This window comes from Clarias gariepinus, chromosome 27, assembly GCF_024256425.1.
Source record: "Clarias gariepinus isolate MV-2021 ecotype Netherlands chromosome 27, CGAR_prim_01v2, whole genome shotgun sequence".
NCBI lineage: Eukaryota > Metazoa > Chordata > Actinopteri > Siluriformes > Clariidae > Clarias > Clarias gariepinus.
Window position 1 is genome coordinate 21,194,542 of NC_071126.1, and position 18,090 is coordinate 21,212,631.

Genomic DNA, 18,090 nt, shown 5'->3' on the forward strand with positions numbered 1-18,090 from the left:
GTTGATAACTTCAATGTTTTGTGGGAGTGTCCTAGGCTCTACCATATTTACGGCCTGCATCCTAGAGGAGCTGGAGCAGCAGTCCTCTCTGACAACAGTCTCTCGAACCATCTGACTGGTGGTAAATTATACCTTAGATTTCAATTATAATAGCCATTTAATTTTTGTCCAAAGCAACAGTGAGATACACCAATCAGCCATAACATTAAAACAACAACAAAAACATTATCAGAATGTTTGATAAAAAATAATAATAATAATAACCTGGTTGTTTATATATTCCAGCACACCAGGGTCAAAAAAGGAAAAGGAAAAGATCACATATCGATCAATTTATAGTGATTAGATTTAGTTTAATCTAACAGACTTTATGAATCAGTATTTCTTCCATGGAGCTGTAACCAGTATGGAAAACATGATTTAAACATCAAAAGCAATCAGAAAACTTTTAAATTATTACCCAATAATTAATATATTAAAAGATTAAAGATTTAAATATTGCTATAGAAGAGAAAAGAAGCTTATTTGTTTAAAACTCTTAAATTTTCCATCTCTGCTGTTTAAATCCTGGAGTGTAACAGAGTGTGTGTTCTTGTTAAGTGTTCCAGGTGTAGGACAGGGTTTCATCTCTAGTGTAGTGGTTAGCACTGTCGCCCTGTACCTCCAGGGTCCGGGTTCGACTGTATGGAAGTAAGGAAATGAACCTTTCATGAACAGCGCGCGCACGGGGAGGCGGGATCACATCAGCTGTAATGAGCCGATACAGGAGAATCTGTACCACTCCTTACTTTCATACAGATTACATAAAAACAGATTATTTGTTTACGAGTTGAATTGGTAAATGTAAAAGTAGACAATTTAAGCTTTCTATAGATATGTATTTTGTGTCTCTCTGTGGAGTATTTGCTGAGTTTCAGTTCATTTTAATGACGTGTTTCTCCCTGCAGTTCACGCAGACCAAAGCGACAGACAGCGCACCTGGTTTATTTTCTTTATTTTATTAATGCACAAAGTTTTATTTTTAACATGTGTGCATACAAATAAAAGTAGACACTTTACAGATTTTATTAATATATAGATCTTGTCTGTACGACTGAAACTGAAAGTGTAATTTAAGTTCTTATTGGCGTCATCAGTGTTTTTTTTGCACTGTTCTTACACTTTTATATTTTAACATGTAATTTAGGTGTAATTTGTGATAACAGCTATATTTTCTGTTAGAATGACTGCAGTAATGCAGCTAAAAAGTCAACTTTAATTGTTTAGACCTAATAAACTGTTTAACTGAACTCACAAGTAAATCTTAAGGTTTTTTTGTGTGTGTCAAATACATTCTCAAATAACCTAAACACTGAAAATATATACCTTATTTTGTCCTCAGATACTTTCTTGTAACTCTGCTCTCTCAGTCACATACCTGTCTGATGGCTCATTATGCAGATCAGTATGCAGACCTTTTTGTTCTCAGGTGTGAATCACTGCATTAGTAATGATAGTCACGCCTTCTCGCATAGACCTTTTACATAATTGAAAAGTGACTTAAAAAATGTTAATCACTATATTGTTTTCTGTGAGCAAGTAAACAAGATCATTTTTACATCATTTTGAAGCAAAAACACTAGTCCACCAGCCCAGTTCTCAAAAAGTCTTGTGAACAAATGTTCTGTATGAGTTTCATGGCCTTATTCAAGCTACTTTTATTTTCAAAAAACTTACTAACCACGCATAATATTTTTTTCCTAAAAAATGCAAACACATACATTCATTTTGGTCACGTATTATTATAGAACAGTTTGTGCTGATTACAATAAAAATACAGGTTGGTCAATAATATATTATAAGTAGCTGAAAAAAGCACAAATATCAGAGCATGTCCAAACATCTCAAGGGCCCCAAAATCACCCCGGACCTCAGAGGGTTAAGGTGATTGTCTAGTTGCAAACTGTGTACGTAGTCGGAAAACTATATTATGCTTACCTTTGCAACGTTAGATGGTTTATAACGATGTCTGTCGAAGATTAAGAAGTCATGTAAACACATCAGTAAACACATCGCGTCCGTATCTCTCTCAGTAAGCTTCTCCGCTTTTGTTATTGTTGCTCGCGGCAGCGTAACAGCCCGTTAATTCATGCACATGCAGTGATGAGAAAGACAAACGGGTCGATGCATGTCCATTCTTTTAATTTTTGCGTTGTCAGGCGATATTACAAACTTCCGCGTAGGTTCCGTACTTAAATCAAACCAAAAACTACTGAAGAAAACAGGCTCAGGCTCTATATTCCAGCGTTTTCCAGTTTGGACTGCATTACCCACAAAGCATTGCCCGCACTGTACTACACTCCCGTGGCTATACCCCACGTGTGTTGTGAAGACACGCCCCACAGAACTGGGGGGGCGGGCTTAGCAGAGATCATAAGCATTTAAAGAAACATGTACTGAAACAGGTTGCTGAGAACAGAGCTAGTTTTTACCAGGTAAAAGTAATGTTTTTTTTACACAACCATTGAGAATTTTAAATTAAAGTATATTACTTTTCATTAGGACCCTAAAGAATTATATTAACATTTAAAAATGGGGCTGGATGACCCCCAAAAGGGGTCTGCGGACCCGCCAGGGGGACCATTTTTATTTTTTATTATTTTGGTAACCGTGAAAAGAACTTAAAATGCTCCTGACATGAGAAATATATCTATAGAAAGATTAAAGTGTCTACTTTTACATTTTAAAAAATAATAATAAATATTCTCAGTTTATGTAATCCATATGAATCTAAGGAGAGGGACAGTCTTTCTGACTCACTTCATTATCTGATAATGACCTGAGACAGGACACGCCCACACGCTATTCACACGGAAACCACTCTGGGTAATCTATAGACAAGGGCACTCCCCCAAACACAAACACACACACACACACACACACACACACACACACAGATAGATTCAGTTAGATTTTTGCTTGCATGGAAGATGTCACACGCTGTACAGGTTTCTGAAGCTCTACAGAATGTTCTGGACAGTGGGAGGAGTTTATCTGTGGGAGACAGTGGGAGGGGTTTATCTGTGGGAGACAGTGGGAGGAGTTTATCTGTGAGAGACAGTGAGAGGAGTTTATCTGTGAGAGACAGTGAGAGGAGTTTATCTGTGGGAGACAGTGGAAGGAGTTTATCTGTGGGAGACAGTAGGAGGAGTTTATCGGTGGGAGACAGTAGGAGGAGTTTATCTGTGGGAGACAGTAGGAGGAGTTTATCGATGAGAGACAGTGGGAGGTGTTTATCTGTGAGAGACAGTCGGAGGGGTTTATCTGTGAGAGACAATGGGAGGTGTTTATCTGTGAGAGACAGTAGGAAAAGTTTATCTGTGGGAGACAGTGGGAGGGGTTTATCGGTGAGAGACAGTGGGAGGAGTTTATCGGTGAGTGACAGTGGGAGGTGTTTATTGGTGAGAGACAGTGGGAGGTGTTTATTGGTGAGAGACAGTGGGAGGGGTTTATCTGTGGAAGACAGTGGGAGGAGTTTATCGGTAAAAGACAGTGGGAGGGGTTTATCTGTGGAAGACAGTGGGAGGGGTTTATCTGTGGAAGACAGTAGGAGGAGTTTATCGGTGAGAGACAGTGGGAGGAGTTTATCGATGAGAGACAGTGGGAGGGGTTTATCGATGAGAGACAGTGGGAGGTGTTTATCGGTGAGTGACAGTGGGAGGTGTTTATCGGTAAGAGACAGTGGGAGGGGTTTATCTGTGGAAGACAGTGGGAGGGGTTTATCTGTGGAAGACAGTGGGAGGAGTTTATCGGTGAGAGACAGTGGGAGGAGTTTATCGATGAGAGACAGTGGGAGGGGTTTATCGATGAGAGACAGTGGGAGGAGTTTATCGGTGAGTGACAGTGGGAGGTGTTTATTGGTGAGAGACAGTGGGAGGTGTTTATTAGTGAGAGACAGTCGGAGGGGTTTATCTGTGGAAGACAGTGGGAGGAGTTTATCTGTGGAAGACAGTAGGAGGAGTTTATCTGTGGGAGACAGTGGGAGGAGTTTATCGGTGAGTGACAGTGGGAGGTGTTTATTGGTGAGAGACAGTGGGAGGTGTTTATTGGTGAGAGACAGTGGGAGGGGTTTATCTGTGGAAAACAGTAGGAGGAGTTTATCGGTGAGAGACAGTGGGAGGAGTTTATCGGTGAGTGACAGTGGGAGGTGTTTATCTGTGAGAGACAGTAGGAAACGTTTATATGTGGGAGACAGTAGGAGGAGTTTATCGGTGAGTGACAGTGGGAGGAGTTTATCGGTGAGTGACAGTGGGAGGGGTTTATCGGTGAGTGACAGTGGGAGGGGTTTATCTGTGAGAGACAGTAGGAAAAGTTTATCTGTGGGAGACAGTAGGAGGAGTTTATCGGTGAGAGACAGTGGGAGGAGTTTATCAGCGGGAGACAGTGGGAGGAGTTTATCTGTGGGAGACAGTGGGAGGAGTTTAGATTTACCTCAGAACAACACTGAGACTCAGAGGAGGAGAATCCAGTAAACTGTTACCATGAGTGAGTTATTAAATCTTATATAATCCTTATTCTAATCATATAAAACTTATATTATTATATTTTTCCTGGTTTTAGCTTTGACCAGTTTATATAAAACATTGTCTTTCACTGTAACATAGTTTAGGTTAGTATGTATACAACACAGGCTCGATTCCTGTCTCTGTGTGCATGTTCTTCCCGTGCTTGGTGGGTTTCCCCCGGGGACTCTGGTTTCCTTTCACAGTCCAAAAATATGTAGATTAGGCTAATTGGCGTTCCCAAATTGCCCATAGTGTGTGAATGAGAATGTGTGCGTGCGTGTGTGTGTGTGTGCCCTGTGATGGATTGGCACCCTGTCCAGGGTGTACCCCACCTCATGCCCTAAGGCGCCTGAGATAGACTCCAGGTCCCCGTCACCCTGAATACAGGATAAAGCGGTATAGAAGATGAGTGAGAGTGTGTAAGTATACAACACTGCTAAACATGCTAACATACTGCCTCATGTAGCTTAGCCAAACATGTTAGCTTTTGGTGGTTAAGCTAATGTCTTATATAGTGTTTGTTGAAAATCAGCTGTGGTGTAAATGTGGTGTAATTTTCCTCCAATATATATTTGGTTTTTGGTTAGCTCATGACACGACTATCTATAATGTTATTTAGCACAAACACTTTAGCTCATGGTGGCTAAAATACTGAGTTATGTAGCTCACAGATGTTTGTGTTATTCAGATGTACATGCATATTTTAATACAAAAAAGTATAAGTGCTGATGTGACATTACAAAAGCTTGTGTTGTCCTTATACATGGCTATTAGTAATTAAAGATGATGATGATGATGATATACAGTATATACAGTGTGTGTATATATTATCCACATACAGAGGGAGACCCACGTGAGATGTTTTGGAGATAAAGTCAGAGACGACAGATTGAGGTGGTTTAGACGTGTTCAGAGGAGAGATTGTGAATATATCTGTAGAAGGATGCTGAGGTTGGATCTGTCATGCAGGAGGTCTAGAGGAAGATCAAAGAGGAGATTTATGGATGCAGTGAAGTTAGTTGGTGTGAGAGAAGAGGATGCAGAGGACAGGGTTAGATGGAGGCAGATGATTCACTGTGGGACGCCTGAAAGGGAACAGCTCAAAGACAAAGAAGAAGAAAAAAAAAAAATATATGAAATGATCAGACAATCTAGGGCTGCACGATTTTTGACAAAATGTCAATCAGAATTTTCATTCAAGGGAATTGAGATCAAGATTCTCTCTTTGTTTTTTTTGTTTTTTTCCCAACATAATACATTAATTACACTTAAGAAGAAAAGTCATCTGCACAGGACTTTCAACTTTCCTGTATTACAATAAAAATCACCTTTTTCTTTTTTAATGTTATTAAAGTAAAAAGTTGTTAAACATAAATAGAATAATATATTTGCAAGCAACAATGAGCGGGCGTTGTGTGTGTGTGTGTGTGTGTGAGAGAGAGAGAGAGAGAGAGAGAGACACAGATGTGAGTGTTAACATTTGTGATAACACAGTTATCATTGGCATTGGAAATGAAGGCATTGGACTACGGTTCGGAAGATCCCAGGTTCAAACCCCACAACCACCAAGTTGCCACTATTGGGCCCTTGAGCGCGGCCCTTAACCCTCAACTGCTCAGATGTGTAATGAGATTGTCATTAAAAAAATGTAAGTCGCTCTGGATAAGAGTGTCTGCCAAATGCCCAAATGTAAAAAAACATCTTAAGATCACAAAACTCTGGACTTCTTGTAATTCCCAGAATTTCAAAATCTACAAAAGGGGTTAGGGCTTTTTCATAAAAGCTTTGGAATAGCCTTCCACATAGTGTTCGGGGCTCAGACACAGTTTCCCAGTTTAAAAGTAACTCATCCCATAACTTCATACTTCAGTACATCTATCCTGAATGGCAACTACGCTAAACTGTTCTGTACTTTTCTACCCATCCCGAGGCATCTGGAGATTGTACCAGCCTTAGTAGATAAAGGCCAACCCTGCGAGGATCCTGAGGCATCCAGAGAAGGACCAGCTCCAGCTGGATTCTGCCTTATTATGGTTGGAGCTCCACATCCTGCTCCTGTGCTCCCAGTGATCCAGACCCCATCTGCCCTCTGCACCTACTGACTCATCCCTATGTTGAACTGGACTTCATGTTAATTTAAAGAATTTCTGTTATATTGTACTGTACTTTCAGCTGCATAACACACATGGTGTTATATCATCTTTATCTGTTATCACCCAGATGAGGATGGGTTCCCTGTTGAGTCTGGTTCCTCTTAAGGTTTCTTCCTATTGCCATCTCAGGGAGTTTTTCCTTGTCACTGTCGCCGTCACCCTTGGCTTGCTCATCAGAGAAATTTCATTAATTCATCTCATTATTATCTAGACACATTTTTCTTACACACACACACACACACACACACACACACACACAATAAATAAATTTATTTATTTCAAAAAAAATTCTTTTGTGAATTAATATTGAAAAAATGAATTTCTTTCATTTTTGTGAAGCTGCTTTGAGACAATGACCATTGTTAAAAGCACTATATAAATAAAATTGAATTAAATTGAAGTGTTATATATAAGTGTGTTTATGCATGTGAGTGTCTGTGTGTGTAAAAGATGTGAGTGTGTGAGATGTGAGTGTGTATTTGTATAATGTATGAGTGTGTTTGTGTGTGTGTGTTAACATTTGTGAGGTGTACGTGTGTACAATAGGCCTCAGATGCTGAAAACAAAGCACCACACTATGATGTTCCTCTGTACTATGATGTCACTGAACGTGATTCCACTAAACGTGATGTCACTCAATATGATGTCACACAGAAAGTTATTAATCACTTTTCAGCATAAGTGTAAGACATTATTAGGGCTGACCAGCTTGAGAGATCCCTCTATAATTTTACATCCTCAATGTCTTTAGATTCCAGTTTGGTGGCGGTTGTATAAATCCCCCAGGAGGAGAAGATCAAAATCCATCGGGTGTTGTTAAAGTTGTTCGGCTCAATGAGCTCTAAATGTGTAACGGCTTTTGTGTGCATATGTTCACGTGTGTATGAACTATGCAGCTTAATCTCTTGTGAGGGCCCCTGAAGACCTCGGGCCACGCCCATGGCCCAAAGTCTCTGGCAGATTCCAACCTGTCTGGCAATTTTTAATGAGTTTTTGAGCATGTTAAGGCCCTGAAAAAGCCCAAAAGTGGGGAAAAAAATCCTGCTGGTGAGATGGTCAGTTCGGGATTGCCTGCATCCAAGTCTGGAGACCCAAATAGCCGAAGTCCACCAGACTGGGTGTGTGTGTGTGTGTGTGTGTGTGTGTTTTTTATCAAAGTTTATTTATTTATTTTTAAACTTTACAGAAAAAAAACACAACAGAACACAACAAAAGAGAACACAAAACCAAACCCCCCCCATCCTCCCCAACACCAGACAAACACAAGGATGCCATAACAATCAGATGTCCATAAAAAAAAAATAATAATAATAATAATAATAAGTAATCTTCACACACACTTCCTTTACGGTACTATATTATCTGCATTCATGCCCTCAGCAAAAGTTAAGAAAGGCTGCCAAATACTATTAAATGTGTCAGTAGACCCTCTAACTGTATACCTAATTTTCTCCAGTTTAAGACAGTACATCACTTCCCTTATCCAGCGGCTAAATGTTGGTGGATCAGAATCTTTCCATTTAGTCAAGATTAATCTCCTAGCCAAAAGGGAACAGAAGGCCAATATTTTAATTTCCCTTTGGTTAAAACTGGTATTTTCTGGAGGCACACCAAACAATGCAACAAATGGAGTTGGCTCTACTATCTCTCCAAATACTCCAGAAAAAGTCTCAACAATATTGGTCCAGAACATGTAGAGTCTTGGACAAGTCCAGAACATATGCAGCAGAGTTGCAGGAGCCTGTCTGCATCTGTCACATGTGGTGTCTATATCAGTTTTAATCTTAGAGAGTCTGACTTTTGACCAATGTAGACGATGCACAATCTTAAATTGTATTACAGCATGTCTAAGGCAAATGGATGATGAGAAAATTCCCTTTATTATTTTGTGCCAGATTTCCACTGAAATTGGCTCATCCAAATCTGTCTCCCATTTATTTCTGAGTAAGTCTAAGGGTGTTGAATCATACATACATTGAGAATTTTTATAAATCCTGCGTATAGTTTGTTTTTGGACTGATTTACATTCAAATATTGAATCTAATAAAGAAAGTGGAGGGCATGATGGGAAATTATTAGAATTCAAGGCCACAAAGTTCCGAAGCTGCAAGTACCTAAAAAAATTTGATTTGGGAATGTCGTGTTTCTGTACCAACTGTTCGAAGGATGCAAAATTTCCATCAATATAGAGTTCAGACAATAAGACCAAACCCTTTCTAGCCCAAACTTTAAAGGCATCATCCATCATAGACGGAACAAACATGTAATTTTTAGCAATCGGGGCAGCCTGTGGTAACTCTTTAAGGGAAAACGTTAGTCTGAATTGATTCCAGATTTTAACTGAATGTATTACAACTGGATTAGAGCTCAAACTAGAGATTGGTTGAATAAATGGCATTTTAGAACACAATAATGCTATTAGAGTAGTGGGCCTAACTAAGGCCCCCTCCAGAATTGTCCAAACAGGGGGATTAATGTCATTATTTAACCAGAATAACAGCGCTCTTATATTGGTTGCCCAGTAATAATACATGAAATTTGGAAGTGCCATCCCTCCTTTTGCACGAGGTCTCTGCAGTATACTTCTTTTAATTCTTGGTGTTTTTTTGTTCCAAATAAAGGTTGACATCACACTGTTTTATCGTGAAAATTAACAAGGAACATCACTAATGACACTCGTGTGAGCGCATACTAACAGAATCACTGCTATAAAGTAAAAATAAGAGTTTCTGTGTAGGGCAGAGTGTGTGTGTGTGTGTGTGTGTGTGAAGCAGAGAGGGAGTGGGCGGTGTAAAGGTGAGAGAGAGAGAGAGAGAGTTTACATACAAGGCTACGCCCCTCAGACACCTGCGTAAGAAAAAAAAAAAAAAAAAACACACACACGTGCGCGCACACACACAGACCGGCTTGAAAACACAGAGTTCACACACAGATTCAGTGAGTTTTTCTGCACATTTGGAAGATTGCGCGCACTACACAGCCGAGGAACCTCTTTAGAATGTTCTGGACAGTGGAAGGAGTTTATTTACCTTTTTCACAGAAGAAGACTGTGTGACTGTGACGACGAACGGGAGCATTTTGAAGCAAGTAGGGATAACTGCATGCTGGAGCAATAGGCGTGCCGAAAGGTAGGGGCGTGTCGAAAGGTCGGGGCGTGTCGAAAGGTCGGGGCGTGCCGAAGGGTTTCTCATTGTTGAAAGGAGCTTCTGCGTTGGCCAATCAGCGGTAATCCTATTTATATATAAGTAGCTTTATTTTAGCGTGGAAGAACATGGCGGCGGTAAGGCTTGGTGTGGTTAGTCAATATAAATAATTCTTTTCTTTATTTTTGTCATTTAATTGTTCGTTTAATTGTTGTCGACAGACATATTACTGTGAGGAGAAACACAGACAGGTTTTCCCTCGAAGTAAGGGTTGGCAGTTTGTATCGGTGTCCGTTTTGCGCTACAGATGTTTTTAGGCCTCGTGAAATGTTTTAGGCCTCGTCATTTTATTCTGACCGAGAGTTTGAAGGATTCTGTTCCATGGACTGCTACTACAGCATAAATAAATGAATGAATGAGCAGATTGAGTGTACAGGTTGGGTGGAGTACACTCTTAAACGGAGCAGCTCTGCCTCTAAATAAAATGTTTTATTGGCTAAAATTGTGTCTGTTTACTAAACAAGTGCCACTTCAAAGGTTACTAAACTGTACTCCTCCTCTTTATTGTGGTGTTTTATGAACCATATTTGTCCTTATCAGGCAATGTCAAAGTCAACGTTATTGTTAATTCTGCTACATGTACAGTGCATACATATAGAGAATTGAAATTACATTTCTCTCAACCCTTGTTTCAAATAACACTGAAAAATATTATTCTATAAATACTTTAAAAATATGTTAACAGTATTCCAAAAATATTAAAATTTCATTAAAAATGTTATGAACAAACAGCTTGTGGTACTATATTCTTAAGGCTAGAAGGAATACAGCTCGAGCTCTATTGGGGATGCGCACATCAATCTAACGTTATTATTCTCTCATTATACAACAATAAAACTTTTTGTATTACAGAAAGGATTAGTTTTAGACGTGAAAAATTATTCAATAGGTATAACAATTCATTTTATTGTTAGTTTCCGGTTGGAGCTATATATCCTTTTTAGCCACGACCATCACTCAAACGCGAGGATGACGTCAGTAACCCGTGGCAACGCAGTAGAATGTTTATAAAGGAATATTTGTAATATCGATATTTTACAGGAAAAGAATGGAATTTTAATATAGAGGACTATGTTGGCTGCATTACCATAACGCGTTAGAAAGAGCAATAGCGTTTAATATTAGCCTTTAAACAGGCAACTTGTGCAACCATGAAAAGCTTTCAGCACGCCCCAACCTTTCGACACGCTTTATACACTTTCACAATTATTATCTTTGGCCTTTTTAAAAACTCATATTGAATTATGGCAGCAGTGTGTAGTATTATATTATCTTTCCTCTAAAAATGTTAGTTGTATCACCACCATTGATGCTGTCATGTGACCTACAGAAGAAAGGTGTATATTTTTCATGTTGAAGTGTGGATTTTTGGGCCACTCTGTATATATTCTGCGTCCATACCTATTAACTGCACATCCCTTTACTCTGAACAGTATATGCTAACATTTTTTAATATATATTTTTTATTAAATATTTGTTTTTAGGAATGTGTCTGCATCACCCTTGCCTTCACCAGCACCTCACATCAGGACACACAAGCACCGTTCAGATGGACCTCTTGTATTTGTGAAGTGGATGGACAGACGAGAAGTATCTTTCATCCATTCTGCTTATACAGTAGACACGGTGAAGATGAGGGTGAAATTACAAGGTACATGGACTACAAAGACATGTCCATGTCCTGACCCTGTGACTGTGTACAACCAGCACATGTGGGACGTTGATCTCTCTGATTAGCTGTTACAGTACTACACTGCACAGCACAAAACAATGAAGTGGTACAGAAAGATTTTTCTACACTTCTTGGACATTGTTGCCACCAATGCCTACCCTGCATGTATGTTTTTGCACATTTTTTTAAATCTTGTACTGTTTTACCCTAATTGTTCGTCTTTTTTCAGTTTTTATTTTGTACTGTTCCTGTTGCAGTTTAACCCTGCATGTATGTTTTTGCACAGTTTATATTCTACAGTTTTTGGTTTGCACCATTTTACCCTGAATGTTGTTTGCACTTTTTGCACTTTTTAATTTTTATTTTTGCATTTATTTTTGGACCGTTCCTGGAATTTTTGCAAGTGAATCTTAAGTTATTCTAAATAAACCACAAACAAATAAATATGTTTCTGTCCTCTAATTATTTTCTTGTAACACTTTTCTCTGTGTAACACTTTCCACACACCTGACTGAAAGGGGTAATTATACAGCTCATTATGCGGGTCTTTGTCTTCTCTGGTGTGAATTACAGCATTATTCATGATCATTCACGCTTCCTCGCATACGGCCTTTCTAAACAAAAAGTGTGTTAGAAAATGTAAATAAATGTATTGTTTTCTGTCATTAATGTGTTTTGTGGTCTTATTTCAGTGACTTTTTTGTTATTTTCAATAATCACGCATAATGTTTTTTTTTTTTCTCCAATATACAAACTTGTACATACATGCTGCTTATATATTATTGTAGCCCAGTTTGTGCTTAATAAAATTATATCAGACTTTAGACATTTATATGTTTATAAGTTACTGAAAAATACACAAATGTCAGGACACGTCAGAATCTCTTCAGGGATCCAAAACACGCTCAGTCTTCTAAGGCTCCACACGTGTGTTATAAGAAACAGTACACACGCGCTGTACACACACATACAAACACAAAATAAAAGATGTTTTACACACACACACACATGGTCACAGTGGTATAGTAAACAATGCACGGATGTTGATTATACCAGTAAGAGACGAGCACTAAGACCCAGCAGGGGAAACGATTAACCACAATTCCGCAGCACAAGAGAGAGAAAAAATGTTGGCTCAGTTGTGATCACGTGACGCTCGGCGTCAAAACAAGAAGCGCATGCGTGATACATGATACTCTGTACTCGTAAACCAGGACTTGTTAGTTTTTTTAAGTCAAAATTTATTAAAAATCTTTTTCTTGTCTTGCGAAACACTCGCAACCTCTGGGCCGCCTATTTGGACCGACTGGCGATAATTAACAGTAATAGGATCTCGGGCTTGCCCTGCATTATAAAAGCAGGGTGCGGAGTTTAGTCCCTTCCCTAGAAGCGTCCCCACCGCCGAAGAGGAAAAGGCCGCGAGGAGGACTGCGTTAAGGTCCCCGATCTCAGTCGGGAAAGCCACCCAGCCGAGGGACGTCAGTGAGGACTCCCACCTGAGGCTGCACCTATGTAGAGCTGGGAGGGGCTAGGCCGACCATCGACAGTGAAAGAAGCGCCGTCATGATGGAGCGTGCAGGAACGCTGCTTCTGCATGCTCCGTTCTGCCACTCTGCCCACCACCACCTGTTGCTAGCTGTGTATCCGTATGCCAGCGTGGCACTGCCCCCGGATCTGCAAGTGCACTTTCTGTCCTTCCCTTTCTTTCCATCCTCCCCCCTTTCACTCTTTCCTTCCCCATTTAAATAAATTACCTAAATAAATTACCCTTTTTCCCATAAGACCTCGCCTCGTGTCTGTGCTTTATGGTGCCGCCCATGCGCATAGGGTCGAACCCGTTACACTGCTTAAAGACACCTGCGTGTTTAGGTGTGTGAGAGGAGTGTAGAAATGTCCTTTAACTGTTTTTTACACTAATTGTAGTCTTACCCATTCATTTCTGATGACCGCTCATTTTTGACCGGGAACACCATAAGGGTATAAAAGTTCCCTTTTTCTTATTTTATGTCTTCAAATGCCATGTGCAAACAGTCATTGAACCTCATGAGAAATAAACAAAAATTACTGCACTTTTTTAGAGGGGAAACTTGTAAATCGTTCAGAATAAACTGGAACACAGTCACGAGTCCTCAGAGAACAGCTGTCTGCATCAGCCGAGGACAGGACCGTCTTCATGATAAAGTGGAACCGTCCACAATCACCACATGCATCCCAGACAGACCACACGGGGCGTCCATTTGACGAGATCTCCAACCAGAAGAGGGACAAACAAGACGAGTCAGACAGGTCCAGAGGACAGAGGGGGTCTGGATCACTCCACGCGCTACTCCAGAGGTATTGGTTTTCTTGACCTGATTAAACCACCGTGATGCCTCACTTCTGGTTGGAGTTCTCATCATCTAAACATAAACATCCGGTGATGTTGGAGAACCTCAAAACTACAACTGATACAAACAGCCTTAACTCAAATTACTTAACAGATGATAACTGCAACACAACATAGTTTTAAATTAAAACTCTAATGAATTCAGAAATGACTGACTGAATGCTGATATTCAGAAGTTTCTCATAAACTCATAACTTCCTGCATTTTTCTGCATGTTTAACATTATAATTTACAGTTCTAGATGAGAAGTTATTTATAATCTGCTGACACCCAGATGAGGATGAGTTCTCTTCTCAGTCTGCTTCCTCTCAAGATTTCTTCTTCATATATACTCAGCAAAAAAAGAATAGTCCTCTGACTTTCAACTGTTTTTACTTTCAGTAAACTTAATGTGTAAATATTTGTATGAACACTAAAAGAGTCAACACCATAAGACATAAACTGAAAAATGTTTCCCAATGTGTCCCTGAATGAAGGGAGGCTTAAAATCAAAAGTACCAGTCAGTATCTGGTGGCCACCAGCTGCTTGAAGTACTGCAGTGCATCTCCTCCTCATGGACTGCCTATTGCGGACAGTCTGAGCACTGATGGAGGGATTGTGTGTTCCTGGTGTGACTCGGGCAGTTGTTGTGGCCATCCTGTACCTGTCACGCAGGTGTGATATTCGGATGTACCCATCCTGTGCGGGTGTTGTTACACGTGGTTTTCCACTGCGAGGATGATCGGCCGTCCTTCCCGTCTCCCTGTAGCGCCGTCTTAGGCGTCTCACAGTGCGGACATGGCAATTTATCGCCCTAGCCACATCAGCAGTCCTCATGCCTCCCTGCAGCATGCCTAATGCACGTTCACGCAGATGAGCAGGGACCCTGGGCATCTTTCTTTGGGTGTTTTTCATAGTCGGTAGACAAGTCTCTTTAGTGTCCTGCATTTTTAGAACTGTAACCTTAAATGCCTACTTTCTGTAAGCTGTTAAGGTCTTAACGACCATTCCACAGGTGCATGTTAATTAATTGATTATGGTTAATTGAACATGCATGGAAAACATTGTTTAAACCCTTTACAGTGAAGATCTGTAAAGTTATTTAGATTTTTACAACATTATTGTTGAAATACACAGTCCTGAAAAAGGGAAATTTCTTTTTTTGCTGTATCAGGGAGTAATACATGTTAAAATGGAGTGATTACAGAACTACTAGTAAAAGCAGCCCAAAGTTACAGTAAGAAACACCAATCAGTAATAACATTAAAACAACAACAAAAAAATATAATTAAGGAATTAATGTTTTTTTAGAAATGTTATTTGCACTTTGCTGAATGAAATGTTATTCTATACATATTCAAGTACATCACTGTCTAAAAAGGGAAAAGATAAATAAATCACAGGTATTCTGCAGGTTCACACTGATGTCATGGTATTTTTAAATCTATTGTAAAACACCAGAATATATATCAAATCATATATAGAGAACACACATCCACCTATTTATAGTGATTAACTTTAGTTAAATCTAACAGACTATCAGTATTTCTTCCATTTAATGAAAATTTGTATTTTAATTTGTAAACAATCAGCATCGTTGGAAAAATAATGAAGACAAGAACTCCAACTCTAGAAACAGAGAGCCAGAACAGCACACGCATCTGATCAGTAGAGCTGGAACCTGTATGGAAAACATGTTTTTAATAAATATCAAAAGCTGAAACACTTTAAAATTATTAACCTTTTATTAAATTATTAACACAATTTATTTAGGAAGGTTTTACCAGTGGAAAATCCTGATATAGAAGAGATAAGAGGCCAGTTCTTTTAGTCAAGTACAGGATTTGTGTACATCGTCCACCACTGAGGAAATGATGTAAAGTTTATTTGATTAAAACTCTGACCTTTTTCATCTCTGCTGTTTGAACCCTGGTGTGTAACAGAGTGTGTGTTCTTGTTAAGTGTTCCAGGTGTAGGACAGGGTTTCATCTCTTCACCTTTACAAATAAATTGGAAAAGCAGCAAATAAACAGAAATGATACTAAATATGAATAATGTGAAATATTCAACATTTAATGCACATGTACACATAATTCTGGTTAAAGTGTTGATCTGGAATTAGCAGGTTATCAGAGTAAAACTGTTTACCTTCAAACTGCAGACGTGTTCCAAATGTGAACTTTACTGTACTTCCCTCCACATATCCACAGAAATATTCTCCTCCATCATCTTCTCTTGTTTTATTAATGTTGAGATCAAACTTTTGGTCATTTGCAGTAACACTGAAGCGGCTATCATTAAATCCCTCTGCAAATGTGTAGCTCTGATTGCTTGCTTTGTAGTGTCTTATAAAAACCTGAGGCACTTTTCCAAAACTCTGTCTGTACCAAGCTAAACTATTTTTGTTTCTGACCCCACTAATGTTACACTCCATAGTTACAGCTTCTCCACGCTTTACTGTTTTCACTTGAAACTCCTTGATGTCAGAAGTGTTACCTGTAAAAAAAAAAGGTGTTTAATATTTAATTTTAATGAATTAGTTAAACATGTAAAATGACTATTTTAAGTTAAGGTTTAAAATGTTCCTCACCAGTTGTGCAGAGACAAAGCAGAGAGTAAAGAGCCACAAAGAGTGTGATCATCGTTCCTGTTTAGACAAAGTGATAGTGAGGTAATGAACTTGTGTGTTCAGTAGAAAACCAGGTCCAGACTCACGCCTGATTGGATGTTTTGAAGCTGTGGACTGATTTGATTGGTCCATTAGCTGTAATGAGATGTGAAGCTCACAGTGAATTCTTGTCTATTCTGATGCTGTGATGAGTCACATGACTTTACAGATATGATCTACTGGAGCTCTATCAGTCCTGTGTGCTGGAACCTCTCTGATAGAAGAAGTTTAATGAAGTGCTTTTAGGTCAGCAGATCTAACAACCCCAAAGAGGAATAATGTGGAATCCTGCTGTGGGGGAGGGGCGCTGTACAGTTTCAGTACCGACCTTTCACTAATCATTTTTGTAAGGTTAATATTTGAAATAAAGGGTTTTACAGTAAATGTCAGACTGGGTTTGGGGTTGTGAATCTTTACAGATAAATAAAAACACACTTTGTTTCGCCTGGAGCAACGTTACTGTTGTTGTATTTGTACAGAGAACATTGAGGAATACACACGTCTCATGCTGGGGCTCCATTAATAAAATCTTCTTACACGCTTCTTGTGTTGATGCCGAGAGTAACGTAATTACAATTGATCCATTGTTTTTTTTTCTAAAACACCTTTTATTTAGTGTTTGTATGTGTGTGTGCCCGCGTTGGGTATGTGTGTGTCCTACACACTTTATATAACTTTATATATTACGCTCTTAAACTCTTTACCTTAAAAGGGATGTCATGTCCAAAGTCCCAGCATCAGCATCTCTGTGAGTTTTGTCTCTTCTGGCTTCTCTGTCATCACTGTCCATGTCTCTCTCCTCCTGCTGGTCTCCTTCTTAAAAACATTGATAACACTGTCCACTCTTTCTGTCTCTCTGAGAGTCTGGAAGAACACTGTGGGTGGTGACAGGTGGAGTTTCTGCAAAAGTCTATCCAAGTGAAGCACATGTGGAAAAGCATGAGGCTCTCACTATTCCTGTACTGTGTCTGGGAAATGGGGAGCAGTAATGAATATCTACAGCAATCATTAAAAACTGATCATTAAACACATAGAACTGAAGGAGAGTGTACTTTCTTTTTCCCCCATGACTGTAGTGTGTTCATTTAGAGCTTCACTACTCATTAAACACATTAAATGTAAGAGATGTGATGTTTATTAGTCCTAGCTTCAGATCAAAGGTACTGGCCGTGCATGTGATGATCATTTTATCTTTTAGTAATTAGATTATTATAAGAAACATTCTGAGAATTTCATCATGTGTGTTTGTGTTTATCTCGGGGGAACAGACACAGTCTCAATATGGTGGAACCTGGAACTTAAAGTACCAGTGTGGGGGGAGGAGGGGAGGACTGCAGAACTTCCTGTTAATGAGAAACAGGAAGTAGCAGTGTGAAGAAAGTGTCTATCTTTAAGTATCTGCTAAAGTGAAATATGAGGAACATTTATTAACTTTAGACTCGACTCTCAGTTTAAACTCCATGTTTCTCATTTCACTTTCTGCA

The 18,090-nt window shown here is 39.3% G+C and overlaps 1 protein-coding gene across 1 annotated transcript in view; it reads right to left on the reverse strand.

The window, feature by feature from the left end:
* Positions 1-2,803: 2,803 nt before the first annotated feature.
* Positions 2,804-18,090, reverse strand: part of LOC128514921 (uncharacterized) — a 35,230-nt gene continuing 19,943 nt past the window's right edge. The window contains exons 5-7 of the mRNA XM_053488836.1: positions 15,525-15,619; positions 2,986-3,087; positions 2,804-2,818 (exon numbers count right to left, since the gene is read on the reverse strand). Coding sequence (XP_053344811.1) covers positions 2,804-2,818; positions 2,986-3,087; positions 15,525-15,619 — 212 coding nt within the window. The remainder of the gene's footprint in view (positions 2,819-2,985; positions 3,088-15,524; positions 15,620-18,090) is intronic.